The 22,746-nt window shown below is 41.9% G+C and overlaps 2 protein-coding genes across 5 annotated transcripts in view; one reads left to right on the top strand and one right to left on the bottom strand.

Moving 5' to 3' along the window:
• The window catches only part of Pi3K68D (phosphatidylinositol-4-phosphate 3-kinase catalytic subunit Pi3K68D), a 44,696-nt gene that overhangs the window by 10,768 nt on the left and 11,182 nt on the right, over positions 1 to 22,746 (bottom strand). For 3 of the 4 annotated variants that reach the window (XM_074106606.1, XM_074106598.1, XM_074106615.1), the window contains 24 exons: positions 22,507 to 22,595; positions 22,139 to 22,376; positions 21,804 to 21,976; positions 20,324 to 20,537; positions 19,325 to 19,529; positions 18,748 to 18,963; positions 17,875 to 17,993; positions 17,303 to 17,469; positions 15,802 to 15,968; positions 15,052 to 15,185; positions 14,884 to 14,972; positions 14,505 to 14,678; positions 13,931 to 14,088; positions 13,071 to 13,158; positions 12,488 to 12,617; positions 11,950 to 12,105; positions 11,706 to 11,856; positions 10,844 to 11,000; positions 10,019 to 10,152; positions 8,022 to 8,129; positions 7,048 to 7,248; positions 2,476 to 2,672; positions 2,041 to 2,186; positions 973 to 1,297 (listed from right to left, as the gene is read on the bottom strand). In XM_074106606.1, coding sequence (XP_073962707.1) covers positions 998 to 1,297; positions 2,041 to 2,186; positions 2,476 to 2,672; positions 7,048 to 7,248; positions 8,022 to 8,129; positions 10,019 to 10,152; positions 10,844 to 11,000; positions 11,706 to 11,856; positions 11,950 to 12,105; positions 12,488 to 12,617; positions 13,071 to 13,158; positions 13,931 to 14,088; positions 14,505 to 14,678; positions 14,884 to 14,972; positions 15,052 to 15,185; positions 15,802 to 15,968; positions 17,303 to 17,469; positions 17,875 to 17,993; positions 18,748 to 18,963; positions 19,325 to 19,529; positions 20,324 to 20,537; positions 21,804 to 21,976; positions 22,139 to 22,376; positions 22,507 to 22,595 — 3,911 coding nt within the window. In that variant the 3' untranslated portion in view covers positions 973 to 997. Of the gene's footprint in view, positions 1 to 972; positions 1,298 to 2,040; positions 2,187 to 2,475; positions 2,673 to 7,047; positions 7,249 to 8,021; positions 8,130 to 10,018; positions 10,153 to 10,843; positions 11,001 to 11,705; positions 11,857 to 11,949; positions 12,106 to 12,487; positions 12,618 to 13,070; positions 13,159 to 13,930; positions 14,089 to 14,504; positions 14,679 to 14,883; positions 14,973 to 15,051; positions 15,186 to 15,801; positions 15,969 to 17,302; positions 17,470 to 17,874; positions 17,994 to 18,747; positions 18,964 to 19,324; positions 19,530 to 20,323; positions 20,538 to 21,803; positions 21,977 to 22,138; positions 22,377 to 22,506; positions 22,596 to 22,746 lie in introns of those variants that run through there. The other variant, XM_074106621.1, reaches the window with a different exon arrangement.
• LOC141445374 (uncharacterized) lies at positions 3,441 to 5,804 on the top strand. Its single transcript, XM_074111217.1, has 4 exons — positions 3,441 to 3,791; positions 4,134 to 4,309; positions 4,842 to 5,307; positions 5,339 to 5,804. The coding sequence occupies exons 2-4, from the start codon at positions 4,180 to 4,182 to the stop codon at positions 5,736 to 5,738; spliced, it is 996 nt and encodes a 331-aa protein (XP_073967318.1). The 5' UTR covers positions 3,441 to 3,791; positions 4,134 to 4,179; the 3' UTR covers positions 5,739 to 5,804.

Here is a 22,746-nt window from a genome sequence, read left to right on the forward strand (position 1 = left end):
AACGCTTTTAGCTCAGACAGAATATAAAAGCTTCCAAGTAGCTTTTATAAAAGTATAAAATTATATTAAAATCTCATTAGCCTACTTTGGCCCAGTGTGAGCTTAATTAAGCGCCTACTCTTTTTGGTGGCAAGTTCATTAATACAAAGTTATTACAAAGAGCAGTTCCTAAAACCTAATTTTAACCTTTTGATCTTCAACGTGCGACAACAATTAACTCGTGATATTTATATGCCTAATCGTAAATTGCACGTCTGTAAGTAAAGGATTTATGGTTAAAACATCGAGCAGTAATGTCTAATAATACCGATATATTTCCGGTACGTACAGTCAGCATCAAAAGTAGCTGTACACTTTCGTACTTCGTCGTTTTACAGCCACGTACTAAACGCCATGCGAAGTTGACAATGTGTCAATGCGACAGAGTAAAACAGTGATCCCCTACTTTTGATGCCGACTGTACGAATAATACGGTGTATTGCATTAATTATTTTCTCACTTTATTTTGTCAAGTACATCTTTCCTTTCTTACTTGCCAGTGCCAGACAAATCGTAGGTTAAATAACCTTGAAATTTTCTTTTTTTGACACATAGTGAGTGTTGACTAACAATTACAATAAATTTAATTTTAATTGGAAAACGTCCAACACTGTCGACAATGCTATACACTCTTCTCTATAAAAAAATACCGGGAAGACAGAAATCAAAATTATTCCTAAGTGCCCTACTCGAAGCCCTGCTTACAATACCCCTGCTAAACGTATTTCTTTTTTTGTATAAATGCAGGGCCGATGGTACAGAGTCAAAATGCATACACAGAATAAAATTCAGGGCTATGATTAGAGCACTTCTACCTTTTAACCTGTAACGTCTTATTTATAGATGTGACAAGCGGCATATTGCAACAGCGCAGCGAAATAATTGCAGCGCCGTATTTATTAAAGTCCGAAGGTTAAAGGTTAGGTTAATTTCATAGTTCGTTTCCTAAATGTGTACGTCACAGCTCCACATAGCAGAGCCGGCAAGTCTTAGCTACCGAGGTATGTACTCCAAAGGGTACCACGCCACCGTCTCTTGCCTCAACGGCAGCGTGTTCAAGGGTATTACCACACCGCCTAAAAACGTGTTTTCCTGCAAAGAGTCGTAATGCCACACCGTAGCTTGGAGACTCCGGTTTTCGACGACGTCTAATGGGGAGCCGATACTCCAGCATCTCCATGAAAGATGGATGCGAGTTGCGTTTCAGGACGCGAGTCTTGCGTTTGGTTTCTTTGGTTGGGTCTGGTACTAAATACACCTGGAATAGTATGAGAAAAAGAGCGTTCAGTATAGGTAGGTATAGGTAGGTTTTGCAGGTGGTAGGACTTGTGCAAGGTCCGCCCGGATTGCTACCACCATCTTGCTCGCTAATCCTGCCGTGAAGCAGCAGTGCTTGCACTGTTGTGTTTCGGCGTAGAGAGTAAGACAGCCGGTGAAATAACTGGCACTTGAGGTATCCCATCTTAGGCCTCTAGGTTGGCAACGCATCTGCAATACCCCTGGTGTTGCAGATGTTTATGGGCGGTGATGATCTCTTACCATCAGGAGACCCACTTGCTTGTTTTCCATCCAGTCAAATAAAAAAATAAAAAATAAAAGGTATATAATATATCCGGCTTTGCAAGAGCAATATCTCGTGGTGCGATGTCACTGGGTGAAGTCTTGAGTCTTGAAAAAAGCTGAGGCGAAAATTACGTTTCTGTTTTAGGATATACAAGTGTGTGGATTTAACTGAGGACTATAGGAAGTCATTTTAAGTCAACGCCTACCGCATGTAATTCCTATTGAACTTAATAAATGGATATTCGAGATTTCAGAAATGTAAATTGTTGTATACAGTAACTATTATCTCTCTCACGAACCTCTAAGATTTGAACAAAAAGTACTCGGTAGGTATGATGATTGTTTGTTGCGCTATACATTTTGTTAACTCTCCCAAACATTCGGGCGAGAAGCAGAAAAGTTGACTATTCCTGGTATATCGATGGCAAACAGGCTTACCTTGACATAAGGATTCGGCGGCAAGCCCTGCGCCGTGACTGCAAGCGACTGCGCGTGCAGTATGAGTACGGACAGCACGCCGCCCGCGTACTGCACCGACAGTTTCAGCGAGCCCGACCCTGTGTTTTCTGCTTCTGTTGATTCTCCTGGAAAATACAGGCGTGTTACTAATGAAAACCTACCCCTTTATTGTATTATAGAAACTTTATTACACTATGCTCTAATGACATGTTTTATGCTTGAGGTTTTATTATATAACGCATGAACACGCGTACCTCACCATCACCATCTCTACCCTCATTCTACGCGAAAAAAAAGTAGTGGATGCTATGTTTCCGTGCCCGTTAGACGATATGGCCCTCACATGCCATCTTCCATTTGATAAGTTTTCATTCAGCGAACGTTCCAGAACCACGGTTGTAATTTATTTCTTACCTCGATTCTTCATTCGTTGAGGCTCCACGTCTTGCTGATCGCGCAGAAGCGGATGGAAGAACGTGTATACGAGGTCCGAGTGTGCGATCTCGTCAGCCAAACTGAAGAGAGACGTGAGGAACGCTTGCACGTCGCCGAACCGCCGCTCGGCCACTTGCCGGATGTTGGAGCGGCCCACGTGCAGGCCGGACGGTAAACTGGAATGGATTACAAATTTGGATTATTATTACATCTGTAAGAAACATGAACAACCAAATAAAGTCAAGATAGTTTTCGGTAGGAAATTGGTAGTAGTAGTCGACTTAAAGAATACGTACACATTTTCACCTTATTAAAATAAGGTATAAATATAAAACAGTACTTAGATATAATGTGGGGCCTGATCACATCTTGACTACTATAAAATGACTAAAAAAAACTCTCTAGTCTACATTGTACTACGAATTTGATCAAAGAATACAAGGTACTGTGTACTGTCTAATCCTTCACCTACTGCAACCCTTGATTTAGAAATATTCACGCGCTGACAGATATTCCGAGGCTGCCAATGTGGTTCTAATACATACACAGCCGCTCTCGTACAAATAAATTCAGCAAATAAGAAAAAGGGCGCTAAAACATTAAACATTTTCATTTAGAATTCAATTTACTTCAACAAATGCACGTCTCTTTATAGTCTCGTGCATAGACAGGTGTTTGTAACTAAATACATTTACGTGCATTATCTAAAGAACAAAAATTATTTAGTAATAAGCAGATTACTAGGTACTTTCAGAATTCCGAGTCAGACGACTATAACATTTACGACAGCTATTTTCGTTTTAAGAAACAGATGGTAATGTATCTTTGGTGGATTGAAATCGAAAATTTGGCGTAATAGTCAATACATATAAGAAAAAAATAAACCACTGCGAACCTCACACAAAATGTTCCGACGATGACTAACCTGTCTATGTAATCTGTAATCATTCAAGCGGCCTTCTTAACGATGGAAGCATGTGTGTGTGTTGGCCGCTTAAAATTTAAAGGGACACAGAACATTTTTGCTGTAAATAATTCGTGGCTCGTGTTATGTCCACTTTTACGCAATGATTAATCATAGAATAATCCGCTTTTACCCGTCGATATGCGGTATCTTCGAAATAATTTAGTAACCGATAAGATTGCCAGCGTTATTCACATCACACCCAACACTCCACTATCTAATCAAGCGACTAACGATTGTTATTAACAGAAATGGACGAACAATATTAATTATTTATTTACAATAACATTGTGCCGGACTACAATTTCAGTTTTAAGGGAACTGACGAATCGTGAGTACTGGCATTTATTATTATTTATTATAATACTTAATTAAGTGTTATTACACCTCCCTATTTTTATTACTAATGTGCCAAATATCAATATGATCATTGTTATCACTTGACTATTTTTTTAAGTCACATTGCCGACTCGACTTCAAATATAATTTTAATTTTAAACATATATTTAATTTTCGTTCAAACTTTCGTTGTCTTTCGCTTCGTACCTATTTAGTAGTGTAACGAATGTTTCAGCGTCGTTACTTTGCAAATATCTCATTTATTAACAATTTTTAGGTTTACACGCATATAATTTCAAACTGTAATTAGAACACTACTCAATTTACATTCCAGCTAACAAGGCGTGAACTTCTGTCCTGCGGCATATTGAACAAGACTAATGTTCAAATTCGGAGGTTTCAAAGCAACGCTGAACCTCGGTTCTTCGAGTAAGAAGAAGGAGATATATGAGAATGGGCCGGCTTTGTCCGTGGGCGGCGCTTACAGAACACATCGGGAGGAGTTCTTCGGTAAGCATCTAGTACAATTTATAATAGATTACATGTATCTTTTGGACATAAGGGGGCGACACGCACGATTCAGTGATATTGATACTCTTTCCGCATTTATCCACCCCTTTTTAACTTAACTCTCTTATCACTTAAAAAAACTTTGCAAAAACTTAACTTTATGCCGTCATGTGCCGTCTTGCCGAAAGATTTCAGAAAATTTATAGCCTCATAAGGTGATTATGTGTGAATATCGAATATCACAATTGTCTAGATGTACGAGGAAAGTCTGAACACTCATAGTATTATTGTCACATCTAATAACATACAAGCTCTCGCTCCCGTGTTCAACAACAACACATACCTCTTGAACTGATAGAGGCTGGCCTCTAACATTGTGACTCCCACTCAGCACAAGTAGGTAATGGAAAACCTGCATTCACGTGAAAAGATAATCGGACTGTATCTGATACGTAGAATAGGTATCCATTTATCAGGGTATTGACATTGATCAAACATTAATAAAACTGTTGATAACTATGAATAATTCCAGGACGTGGCAGCTTGTCCGAGCCACCGAAAAAACTGACGCCATCCATGGTAAAACTACCACCTAGCGCCCAAGGTGCCGCCATCAAGACTTCAAAAAGCACAAACGACTTATCAAACCCGTACAATCTATCTCCACAATTGAGAAAGAGCACGCCCGACGTGTCAACCGATCCTAGAGGAGGCCCCTCTCATAACAGAGACTCATCAGCACTTCATCGTAATGCTAAAGCAAACAGCAAGGAGGTCAAAACAGATTTGAGAAGACAAGAAAAGGAGCAGAAGGAATTGGAGAAGAAACGCATAAACGAGCAAAAGAAAAGAGAAAAGGCAGAAGCGCAGGAGCAAGCGAGACAGGACAAGCTGAGGATACAAAGGGATAGGCAAATAGCTCAGCAGCAAGCGAGAGACGTCAAGTTAAGGAAAGAGCAAGAGAAGAAGAAGAAAGGGCGGTGCCGCAAGTGCCTCAAGCAGCGGCGGTCCTCAAGCAGCGGCGATTCCTCAAGCGGCGGCGGTTGCTCAGGAGCCGTTGCCTCGAGCTCCAAATACAGGAACATCGATTCCTCCCCCACCTCCAGCTCCGCAGCGAGCAAATCCACTGGGCAAACAGACAGCGTACTCCACGAACACTCTAGAAAGTTCGATCAGCCGAAGCAGTGGTCCGCCGCCATATTCCGAAATACCTAGGAACCCAGAACCTAACAGGAAGGATAACACAGGGAATACCAGCTTCGGCAGGCCGATAGAGACTAGCAGCTGGGATATGATATCTGAGCACCGCCATCAGATATCTAGGACGGTGGCGAACGAGGCCAGCACCAAGCAAATGATGATGGATCTGCAGTTCAGCTTCGAAAGAGCGCAGACCAATGGCAATGACAGAAATAATAGTGAAGTTTGAGTGAATATTTGTGAATACTTTTAGCGATTATTTTTAAACTTCTTAATAAATTATTAAACATGAACAAACTACGTTTTTGATGTTCTTGTTTTAAATAACACCTTAAAGCTAATATTCTATGTCACCAACTAAAAAATAGAAGTTTAATAGATTAAAGAGATACCTACCTACTTATTATAAGTTTGAAGTGTTTTACACAGCATTAAATATAAATAGCAATTTGTTCACATTATATCCAGCTATTTTTTTCCCGGCGGCGAACTTCAAAGTTGTAAGCAAATACGTCGCTATCGTGTGATTCTGATAATATCATCTACTCGTCTTAACTTCGAAAAAATCGGCCAAGTGCTCGTCGGCTATGGCGTGCATTGAGTAGGCAGCAGAGTAGGCAGCGCTAATGCTTGTGACACTCTGCTGCAGCGCAAACTACCAATTGCCTCGAGACACGCGCACTATAGGGTCCCGTAATATAGCGGCAAATATCAATATTAAGTTTTGATCAACTATTACTCGTCAACCTGTAAAGCCTACTATGCGCACTAATAAAGATCTTTTCATCACACTTGCTCGTAAACAGTGTCATAACATGTGCGCGGAGGCTGGCGCTGCCAAGAGCGTAGTCAGCGGTATCGGCAATTTTTGAAAAAATACTAGTTTTTATTTTACAAATATACAATTTTACTCGCAAATGTGATGAAAAACATTGTATGTCGCACAGACGGTACTAGAATTACGAACATCGACTCATTAAAGCCCTCAGTCTTCGACTTCGGGCGTCTAATAGACTCTCGTTCGTAATTCCTTATTTACCGCCCTTAAGACACAATGTACTATTACAGTCGGCATCATTAACTTTATAATACGCTAATAGTCGATAAATCAAAGCGCTTCCAACTGCAACGTAACCGCAAAAGCGGACTGCTTAAACACTTTTATCGCAGTCAGCGTGCAGTTGTGCCGACTGCAATGGAACTGCAATGACAAATGGGCAGTCGGCAGTTGGCAGTTACGTTGCAGGTGGAATGCAGTCCGTCTGTACTGGCCCTAAGTAGTAAGTAGCACGTTATAAAGGTTTTTTTAAACATAATTATGCTATTAGTGCTGCCACTGTTACAGCTTCGCCCAGACTTTGATTCCTGACCGTCCGGCCTCGCCAGCCAGTGAGAAAAACACATAAGGAAGAAATAAAATTTTTAAAAAAAGAACATCGAATAGAAGTGCTCGTTCTTTGGCACTGTTGAAGCCGTTGACGCGTTCTTCCACAGTGGTCAGGACGGGGCTATAAAGGAATTACATGATCAAAACCCACCTGTGCACTTTAGCCAGCGGGAAGTGCAGACAAATCTTCTGGTACAGCTCCGTGAAGTGCTTGTAGGAGCGATACAGCACGGAGGGCGTGGCTTGGCCCTGCCGGAATATCCGAAGCGCATACACGTAGTGCTTTTCCGGGTCGTAGCGTTTCTCGTAGCCCAAGCATTCTACGCTGACCAGGCGACCCTCTTGCGCCATGCTGGAAGTAAAATAGGACATTATTGCTATATATCGTTCCACACAATACATTTAGGGGCTGTTTCACCATCTATGATTAAATAAATAAATATAAGTAATATCACGGGACAATTCACACCAATTGACCTAGTCCCAAAGTAAGCTTAGCAAAGCTTGTGTTATGGTTACTAAGCAACGGATAAATATAATTATATAGATAGAAACATACTTAAATACATATTAAACACCCAAGACCCGATAACAAACATTCGTATTTTTCATACAAATATCTGCCCCGACACGGGAATCGAACCCGAGACCATCGGGACGGGGCCATCTGGTAGTCAACAAAACAAATAGAGACGGCATCACATTTAACCGTCAGTTAACACTAGTCAATGGACGGTGAAACAGCCCCTTAGTGAATGAACAAAACAAAGTATTTTCTGTGAGTTTGCAATTTTGTAGGTTTCGGGTACAGTCGAGTTCGTAAACTTAAAACTAAATATCTGAACACGCTTCTACACCATTAACAATAGATGTGTTCACATATTTCTGATCAAATTTTGCTCAGAAGTTTATGAAATCAACTGTACCGTTTTAATCGTTTGACACTTTGGTTAAAATTACCTAAGTAATAAGATCGATAACTTTATCTCTCTAGTTTTACATGGCGGCGACAGCTTTCAGTAATGAAATTATTCGTACAATGATTTCATCCGGTATTTACAAAACCAATAAACAGCATTATAATCTCCTCGGTACCAGGGACGCATAAAAAGCAACAGTACTCACGTGTAAGTTCTCGGCATAAAGGAGAGCAGCTCAGATGTACTGCTTCCCTGGTCGCCGCTCGCACGCAGTTGCGCCAAGTTGTGAAGGAAGAAGTTTATAGGCGTGAATCTGGGAACAAAGATAGGGTTAGGAATCCGTCGTCATCATCATCTCCGCCGTAGGAGGTCCACTGTTGGGACATAATATGCCTCCTCCATAGACCTCCAGCTGCTTCGTTTGGAAGCGGCTTGCATTCACCGCGAACCAGGTCATCTGTCCCTTTCGTTGGTAGACTAGTTGCAGATTCGCGGTCTCCACTCGAGAACTTTTCGGCCCCAATGGCCATCTGTAGCACATTCCACGAAGCTACAAGTTACAATGCATACTGTTAAACAAAGACTACCGCTTGTAAATTGTAAATTGTAGCTTCGAGAAATAGGGCACTGTTCTCTTGTTCATTGCCACTTCAACGAGCTAATTCGCTTAGGAATAATTTCTAACATTTTCTTGCTAAATAAATATATACGATTGAAAACCTTTTGAACGCCGACAAAAAAAAATCGGAAAATCGCTCCATAGGCGCGGTTGTAATGCCGACATGGCGCCTGTGGCACGATTTTCAGCTGTCACGTTTTGCCGACCGTACCGCTCAAAAGGTTAATTTTGTGTGTGTAAGGGACGTTAAAAAAAAGGTTATAAGTTAGGAACTGTTTTACTGCGCATAATTAATAACTTAATTTGTTGATTATTTTTAAACTGTGTCATGCAGAAATTTAAAGACCTATTGAACATTCCTACTCTGTCTCTACTTTTCGACCTTTCCTCTACCCCACTTTCCTTCTTTATAAATCGTGTAATGTACTTACCGTTAGACAAATATTTATTATGCACACAGTTCTTAAACAGCATGCCGCACTCCCCTACAATACTAACACTACTAATAAGAGACGAAAAGATACATTTTGCCCTAGCAATATGGGGAAGAAAAAACATGCCTTCTCTTCTAGATTTTACGTTTTCCTAGGGCCTTTTCTCTACAACAGATTAAACGCCAAATGGGACATATTTTCACTTAGTTACTCACGTGCTAAGAAAACCCTCCAAGAAGAACTCCAAAAGTTATCTTACGAAGATACAGAGAAATTGTTGACTGTTCTTAAATGATTTTTTTTTTATTTTCTATTGTAGATAGGTAGGTACATATAATGACAAATACCATAATGTTACATTTTATAATTCACCTTAGGTATTAAAATCAAGATTAGTTTAATTTTATGCAAGTGTTATTTTTTTTTAGACATTAATGTAATTTTAATTTTTCTCGCCTGAAACACAGGATTATCCTAGTTCAGGCATCATGTGTTACTTTTTCCTTTTAAGTCTACTAGATAAATTGTATTATTTTGTAAGAAAGTATTTTTTAATAAAGATTTTTTTTTTTATTCCTTTAATGTTAGCGAAAATCAAAAATATTAATGCTAGAAGCTGTGCTGGCCTACATACAGTTTAACCAATGGCCTCTCAAGCAAAGCACCGTGGGATCAAACCCGGGCTTGCACCTCGTTTTTCGAAATTCATTACATTTGAAAATTACCAAGCGCTTTACGGTGAGAAACATCGTGAGGACAGCACCATAGGCGTATGTACAGGGGGGGGCGGGGCGGGGGCCGTGCCCATCCCATCATGGTCTAGTGCCCACCCCAGGTTGTTGGGTTACCGATTCGAAATTCTATAATACTGATATCTTAACACAAATATCCAGGCCAGCTCCCCTGAAGAATGAACAAATGGAAATGGGCAGCACAAACCTGCGAAGCAATTCAATGCTGTAAAGTCCCAATTAGCACCGAGCCCGCGTGAGAACTACGGCCCCAGCCCTCTCATTCTGAGATCTATCCGAAAATTTTAAAAATTACGTGTAAAACAGCCCATTGCGGCCTACTTGCAAAACAAACGATTTGAATTTGATCCTGTGGCCAGCGGCGGGGCGTATGATGGCAGGGATTGTTGTTACTAACTTGCTCTTGAGCGAGGAGTGTATGAGCCGCGCGAAGGCGGCGGCAGCCTCTGCGTTCGTCGCTTGCGGTAGCAGCGCGCCGCGGACGTAGCTGACCGCCGTCGTCGTCACTCCCGGCACGCCGGACGCCGCCATCTGACAAAACAAACAGAATGTAACAAATAGTACATTAATCATCATCTCAGCCGTAGTAAGTCCACTGATGGACATAGGCCTCCCACATAGACCTCCAGTTGCTTCGGTTGGCAAAAAGTGTTTTTTTATTTGAGGTTTATGAGGGGGGGTTGCCAATACTCGACACGCTTGGAAAGCGGGTTGGCGAGCGCAGTATAAGGTCTAAAAGCAGCCAAGAAGACGATGCTGCCCATCTTCTGGTATTATTCCTCAGCCGGTTTCTACGGCGTCCACAGGAAGAGAGGAGGAGGCAACATTCTTACGCCGACGGCCCAGCACCCCACTGCATACATTGTGTACTGTTAACTACGAAAGTCACCCTAACTCTGTGGAAAGCTCTAAGGATCTAATAGTAATTGAATTGCATAGTACGTACCGTTAACTACAAGGAGATCGATAGTACGGTCAAAATTTCAAAGATATGTATACACGACCTTGATATTAAGCCAATAAAGTCGAGTATACACCACTTGCACACCGCGTTTTTTAAACACGGCATCGACGCGCGGTCTAGAAATAGTGCAGCCACACAATTCGCGTGCGTATCGCGCTTGTATCGATACAAACGCGCGTCCATGGCGCAGTGTGCAAAAGGCCTTTACTAAACAGAGCACATGGTATAGCACGTGTTAAAGTAAGGATGGGGACTCACCAGCGCGAACAGGTCCAGTATGTGATCGTGGTGCGCCCGCACTACGTTGAACGCCATACAGCAGAGCTCCACGAAGTGCTGGAAGCGCTGCGTCGGCCGTTCGCCGCCGTTTATAACGTACACCATATCGTTCGTCAGCACAAACGGCGCGCGGTCTCTGTCAATTTCATGTTTAGGATAAGCGAGTGAGGGCCTACGCTAGTTGAGCCGGTTTGTACGGTGCGGGAGGACGCCTATTGAAAAATATTTTGTTTTTATTAACTGGATGGCAAAACGAGCAAGTGGGTCTCCTGATGATATAGATCAGCCACCGCCCATAGACACCTGCAAACTTGCAATGTATGCCAACCTAGAGGCCTAGATGGGATACCTCAAGTGCCAGTAATTTCCACCGGCTGTCTAATCTCCACGCCGAAACACAAACAGTGCAAGCACTGCTGCTTCACGGCAGGATTAGCGAGCAAGATGGTTTAGCAATCCGGGCAGACCTGCACAAGGTCCTACCGCCTGAAAAATAGTATGAGCAGCGCTAAAGGGCTCCTAGACGGGCCATATTTTCACTGCAATATGTGGCCGGCATCTATTGGTGTCCCTGTCTAACATGTGAGTAAGAGAGGGACACCAATAGTTGCCGGCCACAAATTGCAGAGAAAATATGGCCCGTCTAGGAGCCTCTTAACTGCACCCGACGGATTTTACTTGTGCGCCCGTGCGCCCGGCGCCAGCTAACATCAGTGGATGCTGTTATAATTGTGTAGAATAGATTTGACGGTAAGCGTTCAGTTTTTTATGCTTACTATTAAGACTGACTGAAAAATATGCAAAAACATAATTTTCAAATTATTGAAATAGAAATAGGTACCTTTTAAAGTTGCCAAACATCTGTGCGTCGCCCAAAAACTTTCCAAAGTCTATGTGGAAGAGATGGCCGGAGGTTTTCAACATGATGTTGTCATTGTGTCGGTCGCAGATGCCCAGTAGGTAGGTGGCAACACTATAGCCAGCACAGGACGCTAATAAACAAATATAAAATTAACACTATTTGAAAGAACTAGGTACGAATTTTTTTCATAAAAACAAAAAGTGATGATAGAATTTCAGCTTACCAGTGAAGTTATCCCTGGCCCTCTGGTACTCCAATTCCGAGGGGTTATGTTTGGCAAGCCACTCGGCTATGGGCTTGTCTTTGAAGGACCCAGTCAGGCCCCACTCGGTCTGGATCGCCCTCAGGGTCTCCGCTTCTGAGACTATTTCTATCATACCTGAAATACAAAACGAATTATAAATATAACATTATACTGACACTGAATTAAATATGCTAATTACCAGTGGGTTAACTTAGGTAGATTACATTTTAACATTTTGTCTTTGTAGATTTCATTAATGTTGCATAAAAAAACACAAGTGCCTAATTTCTTTGATTCTAGCGGTTGAAATTTTTAGTTTTTATGTATGTATGTATTTAAATACTTTATTGTACATAAAACACAAAATAATACAAAAAGAAAACAACAAAACAAAAAGAGTACAAAGGCGAACTTATTCCTAAAAGGAATCTTTTCAAGCTAACCTAAACTAAGCTCTCACGATTAACACCAAAGCTTTACTGATTGAGAGGATACTCTTAACATTCTAAGATCTTACCTCTCCGGTCACTAGTTGGTAGCGTTTGGAATGTGACCATCCGCAGATCCAAGCCCGCTTTCAGCCACAAACTGTCCATAACCTTCATTACTTGCAACACCAAGGCATCTTGTCGCAAGTCGTCTCCAACCTGCAAGTTAAAAATGTATGTAAACTTTTAACTGGGCTTTGAACAGTCAATGTTTTTGTGTGCGACAGACGACTTTGAATAGGGTATTCGACAACTCCTGACATATATGGCAATATACCCTGACACACAATATATATATATATGGTCAATGCTTTGCGAAGAAAACAAATATAGTTGAAAATTGAAATTAGTGTTTTTTGAAAAATTTCATATTTGTTTCTTTAACGCTTTCCTCAATGCAGTTTTAAGGCGCTACTTGAGTATAACTTCACGTGCTAGTATGTTTTCTCCGTTTAATCATGAATTTTAAACCTCTATAACTATGTTATTTGTAAAATTAACTTAAAAAATATTATTTTCATTCGCTAACACGCGATGACACTCTATGATTTCTAAAATAAATACAATAAAATTTCAAATACCGAATTTTTTTCGAAGCATCAGGAAAAATACCTTAAACATGGAGGGTACTACGGCGTTGTCGCTCCCAATGAAGTTGATTTTGAGCGGTAGCGTGTTGGAATTGAAGTACATACACGACCTAGAATTAGAAAGTTATATAAGACAACGATTCATATCACTTCAATCGTTAATACTAAAGAAAATCTTGTCGCGCACTTCGTAAAGCTAGCAGTATCACCTAAAACGGCCAAACTTTACTCACTAGAGGTACATCTGTACTCTTATTTGGGTCAATCAACATTTAAGTGTATTTTATTCTGTCGCGTAACTCAAGAGACATCAGTGATATACTTTCTTAGAAAAATGTTTGTATAGTAAATAAATAAATAAATAGCAAATGATTGTTACTATTAGGAGATAAGATCAGATCTCCTAAGCATATTACTGATCAGCCATGAAGGAATTGCTATAAAACTGTCACAACTCACTTGAATCCCCTTAAAATCATACTTTTAACGAGTAACTCGTGAGACGTTACCATGGCAACGAGCTACACTAAAACCACAAAACAGATAGGTACAGAAATCAATCTACATACAAAGTGCGCTCGAGCAACGCACACATAGACACTGCTCACGTACACGATATCTCGTTATCTATCTCTCCATTTTAGTTATTATTAATTTATATTTCCATACTTCCCGTTTCATTCTCAACAATAAATCCAACAACTAGATACGAGTGCCACTACCACGATAGTTTTTTGTGCATAAGCCATAGTTGTCAAACCCTAGAGCGACCGCCGAGCGTAGGTATGAAAAGTGAAGTACATACATGAGATCGACTTCTGTACCTATCTGTTTTGTGCTAAAACGTTGATTGACCCTTTATTCCATCCCTAGTGTACTCACTTGACGTCCACGTCGTGCACGCAGTGGTGCAGCGCGAGCGGCAGCGCGGCGGGCTCGGCGCGCAGCAGCGCCGCGAGCCGCTCCGCGCCGGCGCTGAGCGCGCGCGCGCGCCCGCCGTCCTTGGCGGACTTGACTGACAGCGCCACTTCCGACAGCGTCTGGAAACGCACGCAACGTTTGATCAGGGATCTTCAAATTCGAAGTTCGTATCGTACCGTCCCTCTCACTCTCATATTAAATAATACCTCAGTTACCTATCCTCGCCTAGCACATCTCTAGGTGAAACAGCTGAGCGGAGCGAGGCTAGGTAAATGAAGCTTTTCTATTGGTCCATGAAAAACACATTCCTCGCACAGCTCTGGTGGAAACGGAGCCTTAACTGCATTAATGCCTTTGCTTCCTAACGATATGCAGCACTCGTACGATTGACTCGACACAGTGGGTAACATAATCGGACAAATTACAGTTGCAAGATTCACTCTTTTCATACCCATGTGGGTTGGCAACGCGTGTTCAATACCTCTAGCAACCTGCTAGCTCGCCTACTTGTTTTGTTTCTAAAAACGCATCTCACCTTGACAAGCAACTGTTGCCGGACCAGTGTCCGAGTCAGTTGCTCCCCGCAGATTGCGAGTAAAGCTCGCAACATAAGTCGGTAGCGCCACGTCGCCGTCACGCATTCGAAACTTTCTTGCGCGTCGCCAGCGTTATCTTCTATTGTGATACCGAGGAACTCTTGACTAGGCGCCTGCAATCATAAAAATAAAAGAAGAAATAACTTTAGTTAATAGCACAAATCAGTAGTGAGTTAACCAAAAAACATTATAAGCAGGGAAGATAACAAGCTGTCTGGGCTCTTAAGAGAAACCTCTTTCTTCTAGTCAACTATTTAGATACAGAAATGTAGATTTACCCTACACCTCATATCATGACATGATGACGTAATTACTTACCTGTGGTACGTTTGGTAGCGAGTGGACCAGCAACCAGAACAGCCGGTGAGCGACCGCGGGGGCCGCCAAAGCTCTCGATAGCAATAGCTCTGTAGAAAAAAAAAACATGAAAATATAAATTTCATTCATGGAGAAATATCAGCTATAATATCGGTTGGCGGTACGAACCTGCGAGCGGACTGGCTTGATACGTGTTGTGACGTAGCGCCTGCGTCAGCTGCGGGAGCACGCGACAGAGGTCATCGTCCGACATCTGGTTTATCAAATTAGTCGCCGTCTCGCGTACCTCCGAGTCTGGGAAACTGTAAGAGGAAGTCAAAGTCAAAATTTGTTTATTCAATTTTGGACAAGTACTAATGAATGTTCAAAAATATACCGGTTCGGTAAAACCTCTATTCATAATGAGTTATTTTTTAAAGAGAGACCCTTTTTTTCAACGTTAATTAATGATTTACATCAGTTAACTTTTTCAGTAGTTTCGGAGCAAATTGGCTGTGACAGACGGATGGACAGACAGGTGATTCTATAAGGGTTCGGGTTTTTTCCTATTGAGGTAAAACCGTAAAAACCGTAGGAATGAAACCTAATTGTCATTTCGAAAAAAAAACCACAGATTACTGATCCGGAAAAAATACTTAGGGCCTGTCTCACCACTTGTCGACTAACTTTAAGTGACGGATATCAGTGATGCCGTCTCTGTTTGTTTTTTCCGAATAAACAAAGACGGCATTACTTTTATCTGACACTTAAAGTTAGTCGACAAGTGGTGAAACAGGCCCTTAATATTTCTTTATAAAAACTATGAAGTGCAAGCTTATACTTTATGAAACCGCATCCTCCCTCCGTGTTGCGAGTACGACTCACACTTGCTTGGCAGACTTTTTCAAATCACAACGCAAAATAAGTAGTTCAACTTACCAGGGCAACAGCAGATGCATAGCGTTAAGCGGCGAAGGCTTGTCCCAGCGATGCAGTAAGCTGATGAGTTGGGCTCGATGCTCGCCGTACCAGTTTGTCGCGGCGAGCAATACCAGGGGCAAAGCGCCGGGCAGCTCCACTAGGTATTGGCGTTTCTCCCACATTACCTACAAATAAGTCAAATTGGGTGCCTTAAGTTTTTTGGGGTGGTCCATATTATATTTTTTATCGATAGTAGACTTATAATGTAGCTCACTCCTATAGAAGTATAGATAGTCTTTGTTCTCTGGCCGTTTTTTTATTTGTAAAAATAAATTGAAACTTTATTTCGGTATACATACCACACGTTTCCTGAGATAATAGGTTTTGTGCCTTGGTCTGTTTGTTTTAAAAAAAAGAGGTCGTATTGACAGCTGTCAGTTGTCAAATGAACGACACATACATACGTACACGAACGTACACGTACGGCGACATTTGACAACTGACAGCTGTCAACCCGACCTCCTTTTTTATATCAAACAGACCAAGGCACAAAACCCATCAATCTCACGACACGTTTCGTGAGATTTGCCGAAGTAAATTTTCAATTGATTTTTACAAAAAAAACGGAAATTAAAAAAAAACTATCTACAGGTGCGAGCTACATTATAAGTCTACTATCGATAAAAAATATAATATGGACCATCCGGCTTGTGGGAAATACAGACGTAGCGTAATATTTTTAACTGAGCCTGAGAATTGGGTAGTTTCCTGAGTAAAAAAAAATATAGCGCGTCATCGTTAGTTAGATTATCAGAAAATATTGGACACGTTTTTTTTCATTTAGAAAGAAAGAAAATACATTTATTTAACGCCATAAAAACAAACATAGAACAAATACAAGACATACATGACGCTAAACAGGTCCCCACTTAGCATAATGCCACGGCAAGCCGTGGCGCTGATTTTCAGTGAGGACCTTATCTAAAAACAAACTATAATACTTATTATTAAATTGTATGGCAACACCGGCTTAAACAGTTCAATCGTGTGCAGTTGAATTGTTTTGTCACCATTTGTCAAACAAACAATAAATTATAAAGATAAAGCGCGTCAAAGTTCGGAAGTGGGGCAGTGATGTCAGGCCATGCTAAAGTGTCGCTCGGCGTGATGGCACGTGCTACTAAAAACTGAGGCCGTATTGCCTCGCGATCGCAATCAAATAACAGTTTTTGTATGCAAAAGCGAGCGCCAGAAACGTTAGGCCATACGGCCTCTGGTATATCTTCATAATTATTTGTTTAATTGGCCAAAGAAGAAATAAGTGTCTAATATTTATAATAATCTAACGGACTAATTAGATTTTTTAGCACACTAGCATATTAGCGTGAGGGGGAGAAACCCTGTCCTGCTTAGTTGCCGAACATTCTAGTTGAATTGCCTCACTAGTTGATATTATTACGTTACGACAAAGATAATGAAATAGAGGGTACTTTTTCACAGCCTACAACAGTCTCCTCACCTCTCTACAGTCCGTAGGCATTCTCTGGTAGGCGCCCTGTTCGATTAAAAGGAGCAGCTGCGACTGTGTGTGGCCGTCCAGTGAATCGAAGGATGGCAGTGACGTAGGAATCGCTACTTCTTCGCTGCTCGTCCATTTTACTCCAGTGTGGGAGTACAGCGGGATTTCTAAAGATTAGACAGTATTAGACCAATCGAAAGCATTATTCGCTTTTAAATAGTAGATCGTAAAAAGCGCGCGTTATTTTACTACAGTCTTTTATATGCGCCTGAGCCACAGGCGAGGGTTAATAGTTAAATCGAAAATAAAATAGGTTTTATAAACAAGTTATACACTCCGCTTTTGACTTCGAGTGTGAGTAAATTAAACAGTAACAGTGAAAATAAATTTTCATTGACTTACTACCTTTTATTTCATATAATAATTTATTGGAATTGTCTAATTTCATGAATTTATAAATTTAAAAACATGAATTATAAAAAAAAAGTTAAAACATTTCACAAAACTTTAATTGTTAGTGTTTTCTTTTAGCGTAGCGGATGTATGTATGTACGTGTGTATGTGCAAGTTACCGATGTTAACTACGGGGAACGGCACGGGCGGAGAGTCCATGGGGTGCGGGGCGGGGCCGATGCGCCGGTCGCAGCACGCCGGCCACAGCGGCAGCACGTAGGAGCCCGACGCCAGCATGCTGGAACGATACCCTTCATAAATCTAACAACACGTGGGGAAAATTTCAGCTTGCATTTAGGAGACTCGTTGTTGTTAAAGAGTTCAATTCAAATCGTTTATTATATTTATATATTTTTTTACTATCAGCGTTTTCGGAAAGACCGTCAAGAAGAAGGCGCCGCAAGAAACTTGGCAGTAATTTTTTCAAAATAAATAATTACAATTAAAATATAGAAAAATGAAGAAACAAATTCTCTCATGAATTTTGTGTGGCAATAGTAATGACGCCACCTATTTGCCTACTCAATCGACTGTTATTGTCAGCCTATTCTGTTCCACTGCAGAGCCTCCCCCCGATAGGTACTTCCGCTGCTCCTGTCCACTGCATACAAGATCCAGTCCTTCAAGAAGAAGTTTTTCTCCGGCCTCCCCTATAGCCCCCCCCCCCCGGGGGGAAGGGTCGGGGTAAAAGGGGGGAAGGGGAGTAAGGCCTCACCGTACGAAACACAGTAGCAAAACTACCCCTTCACGCCGGTATTCTGTGGGAGGCTGGTACTAACCCGGTGGAGCCCGCCCATTCGTACTGCAGCCAGCAAGTGGTTACAATAAGGCTCTACCACATCAAGTCCAGTTCATAACGCCATCGCCGTCTAGGTCTATGGCCGTATAACGTTAAGAAATAATGATAATGATCGCAGATCTGCCTACGAATTTCACGTCGACGCATTTAGGAGACCCCTAGTCTCTATAGAACTATCAAATTTCTTACTCACCCGTCATAATTAAACAGCTGTATGGCCGCCCAGCCCAACTCCACCAGTTCATACTGCACATCCCCGTTCTCCTCATTACTCTGGCCGTCACCTTCGTTCTGGTTCTCATTGCTCTGATGTTGGCTGTCCACGGGGCGCGGAGTGCGGCCGTATAGGGTCAGGACTAGGCGGGCTTCTCGGGGCAACTGATTGATGGGCACGTCTTCTAGGTTTAACCTGAGGAGACGATCTGATTAACTTTTGTTTTTTTTTTATAGGTCAAAGTGAATGGGAACACTTGCAAATACAGTACGATTTACAAGAGCTGGCATGGATGAATTGAATTAGTGAATGAAAATGTCTGTCTTGATGAGTAAGTAGTAAGGGAAGTAGCATGATAAATACGAACGTTTTCGAGAAAATACGATGGGAAACGATTATTTACTGCCACTGTACCATCTATTTCCACAAAACGTTTTACGTAAACGTCCCTCAGGATGGCTGACATCAGCTCGATATGTATACAGTCGCAATCAGATATTTTGAAGTGGCCAAGGTGATCAAAAGTATCGAAACATCCATGCCTTAATTGACTCACCAAGTATCAAAGATGATCCTCGGGTAGAAACCCCCGCACTCTATCTTGGAGGTCTGGGTAAGATGGAGCCTTTTCAACGGTCTTGTGCCGTACAGCACTTGCGCGTGAAACACGTAGTCGTCGTGACTCCAGCCCGGCGGTAAACAGTGGACCGCCTCGATGCAGAACAGGGTTGATTCCGACATCTTATGCGACGGTTCCGCTTCTAGGGGAGAGATGTAATAGTACAGTCACCAGCACCTATATCTGACACAACAAAGCGTGCATAAACGAACGACTCCATTTCTAGGGACGGTAGGATGTGGCAGATATTAATGCAGGTGACTGTACATTGCGTTAAGTCGGGGAGTGAGAAAAGTGCCCTAGGCTGGTACAAATTGACATTGTGCATCTAACAACGACTGTAAGGAGTCGAAGGAGGTCCGCTTTGACTCCATAATTATACATAAGGCGGTGGTAGCTATAAAACCATACCGTGTCTGACAGAATAACGACAATGCATAGTCTATAAAGGGTCTCCGCCAACTCACGCGGGTGCACGGTGCGGACGCCCGCGCGGCGTGCTGTTTCAATAGAGCAGAGACCCGCTTCACGCAGCGCTGCACTATCACATGACATGAAACAAGCACGCAGCGCAGGTGCCAAGCCATGCCCGTGCTCCCGCGCGAGTTAGCGGTGGCCCTAAAAACCACTAGACTGGAAATTTGGAAGGCATACATCGAGTGACATAAGCAAGAAGAAAAGGCAGTTTTATTTTTATCCTTCCAATGGGGGCGAACGCGTGGACCTAGTAAATGTACATGTAAGATACAGTCAGCAGCAGAATCTGTTATACCAGCCCTATTAGTATAAACAAAATCTTATATACCTTCTGTCGGTCAGAGCCACATGCGTGGTGTTTTTTGCACATGGAAAGTTACAAAGGTAGAGGCAGAAATTCAATCTACTCGAGCTAATCGCACTATAGATACTTCCTCAGAGATTTGACGCTGTACTCACTGTCAGAGCCGGTCTGCGGCGTGACCTGCGCGTCGGCTGTTGTGAAGTCGAGCAGGCGTGTGCGCGTGTACAGGGCCAGGAGGGCGCGGACGGCGTCGCGGACGCGGTTGCACTGGTGCGCGACTGTCTCGCGCGCGGTCGCCGACCGGATCGACACGGCGCAGTATTGCCCCGTGTCCGCTTGGATCTCCGGGGTCATTAGACTGTTGTTGCCCTAGTGAACAATATACATGTGTTCGTACATACGCTTGTGTGAAAGTTAATAAATGTCTAATTTCTTTCTTCTTTCTATAAATAAAACCCGGGATAGAAGAGAAATTTCAGGTACGTTGTTGGTTATTTAAAAAATTGGTAAAAAAAATCTTGCCATAATTGAGTTGTACGGCAACCCCAAGTTCAGAAGAAGGAAGAAAAAGAAACAGTGGACGTATTTTTCAACCCTTCAACCATCTCTATGCAAAAAACCACTTCCAGTGGCCCATTTTTAACCGACTTCAAAAAAGGAGGTTGTTTTTTTATGTTTGTTACCTCAAAACTCCGTCATTTATGAACCAATTTGATTTTTTTTTGCGTTCGTCTAGGAATGCTTTCAATTAGGTCCCATAAGCACCAAATCAGGATCTGATAATTGGATCCTAAGGAAATCGAGGGAGCTCTTGAAATGTTGTAGGGACACCTATGGTAATTTTGATATATTTAGTAGTAACTCGTGCATGCTCTTGAAAATCATCATTTAGTGAAGTGAAACTGATGATGAAAACCACAGTTGACCATCGGAGTTACTACTCAAAAACAAGTTTTTCATGGGTTGAATTTCAATTACTTTAACACAGTTGCTAAGCAATATATGCTCCTCGTAATGCATATGGTGAAATGGAATGGGTGGTGAAGCACCAGGACTCCTCAATAATGAAAGTCTCTGCATCGTAAACAGCAATCTTTTGTAAAAGGTGACGAGCAGTTAACATTAAGCTATTGTATCTTAGATTATTTACACTAAAAAGGGTAAAAAAAAATATTATAACAATAAATTGAACCAACTACAAAAAACCATGAAAATAATTTTCTACCAGTCTGAAGTCGGTGCCTCAGCACGAGCCAGCAGGAGTGATTGAAGCCCAATATGTAGTGCGTAGGTGAGGTAGGCGACTATAGGTCCACTCCTGCTGGCTCGTGCTGAGGCACCGACTTCAGACTGGTAGAAAAATATTTTCATGGTTTTTTGTAGTCGGTTCAATTTTCAATTTAAAAAGATACCGAACCTCATACTTTTACACCTGCCGTCGTCCTGCATTACTGTGCTTATTTTTTCTGTAATTTATATTTTCTACGGGCTTAAGCCCTTTTTACATTGCGAGGCCGTAAGCCCACGAGTTTGTAGTGGTCAATGGAGTGCCGCAACGTAAACATGAAAGATTATTCTTGCAGGTTTAACCTGGGCTTTAGTCGCCTGGAACAAATAAATATGGTATCCTCTCACCTGTCCAGAGCAAGCCTGAGCGAAAGCATTCAAAGTGTGCGTGACATGTAACGTTTCCACGCCTCCAGCGAGCGCACAAATCGCTTTGACCGCCTGGAATACGGCTTTGGGCGAGCAACTGCCTTCCGCGCCCACCACACCAACCGCACGGGACAACTCGCCTTCCAGCGTTTCTGACAATAAACCATTCTCTTACTGGGTTGTACTACTGTAACATGTATGTTATGTACTGTGCAATTTCATTAAATAAATAAATATGCCGAATGTACCAACAATGGGCCCAAGTCGCTACCCATTGGGTTCTATGGGATGGCCATGTTTAACAAAGTACTTACCAAGCAAAATTGACAAGTTGTCAAACGACAGCAAAGGCGTGGCTCCCTGTATAGGAATCAAATCGTCTAGAGTGAGATGCGAGTCTCTCGCGTCGTCCCGCTCTGTCCTTGCCAGGCTGCGGTCTATACCCTCGTGCAAGCACAATCTTACGTCCTTTTCCAACCGCACGCATTCGCGAATGTAGTCGTACTCGCTCAGAGAACTACCTGGTGTTAGATATTCTTTGGCACCCCATACCTAAACATAAAAATAATATTTTAAGTCATAAAGGGTTTAAACCAACAATACTTTACTTACACTACTTTATTACTGCATTTAATGCGGTCAGCACACAAATATACATAACATTTCAAGTAACGAAACTTACCCTTAACATATATCCGGACATATCCTCCCTTATATCTTCGTCCAGAGAACAAATTACTGTCAATATCACATGTTCTACGGTTGACTCCACTGGAAAAGAAACATAAATCAACATCAACATCACGATGTAAAGAAACAATGAGCAAGAATGATTTATACGTTCTTGTGATTGTCAAAAGATCTGTCGCATTTTTAAAGGCAACCAGCAGGCAGGCTTGTTTGAGAGAACCAGTTTGAGTTA

Source organism: Choristoneura fumiferana, chromosome 2 (genome assembly GCF_025370935.1).
Source record: "Choristoneura fumiferana chromosome 2, NRCan_CFum_1, whole genome shotgun sequence".
In the NCBI taxonomy this organism is placed as follows: domain Eukaryota; kingdom Metazoa; phylum Arthropoda; class Insecta; order Lepidoptera; family Tortricidae; genus Choristoneura; species Choristoneura fumiferana.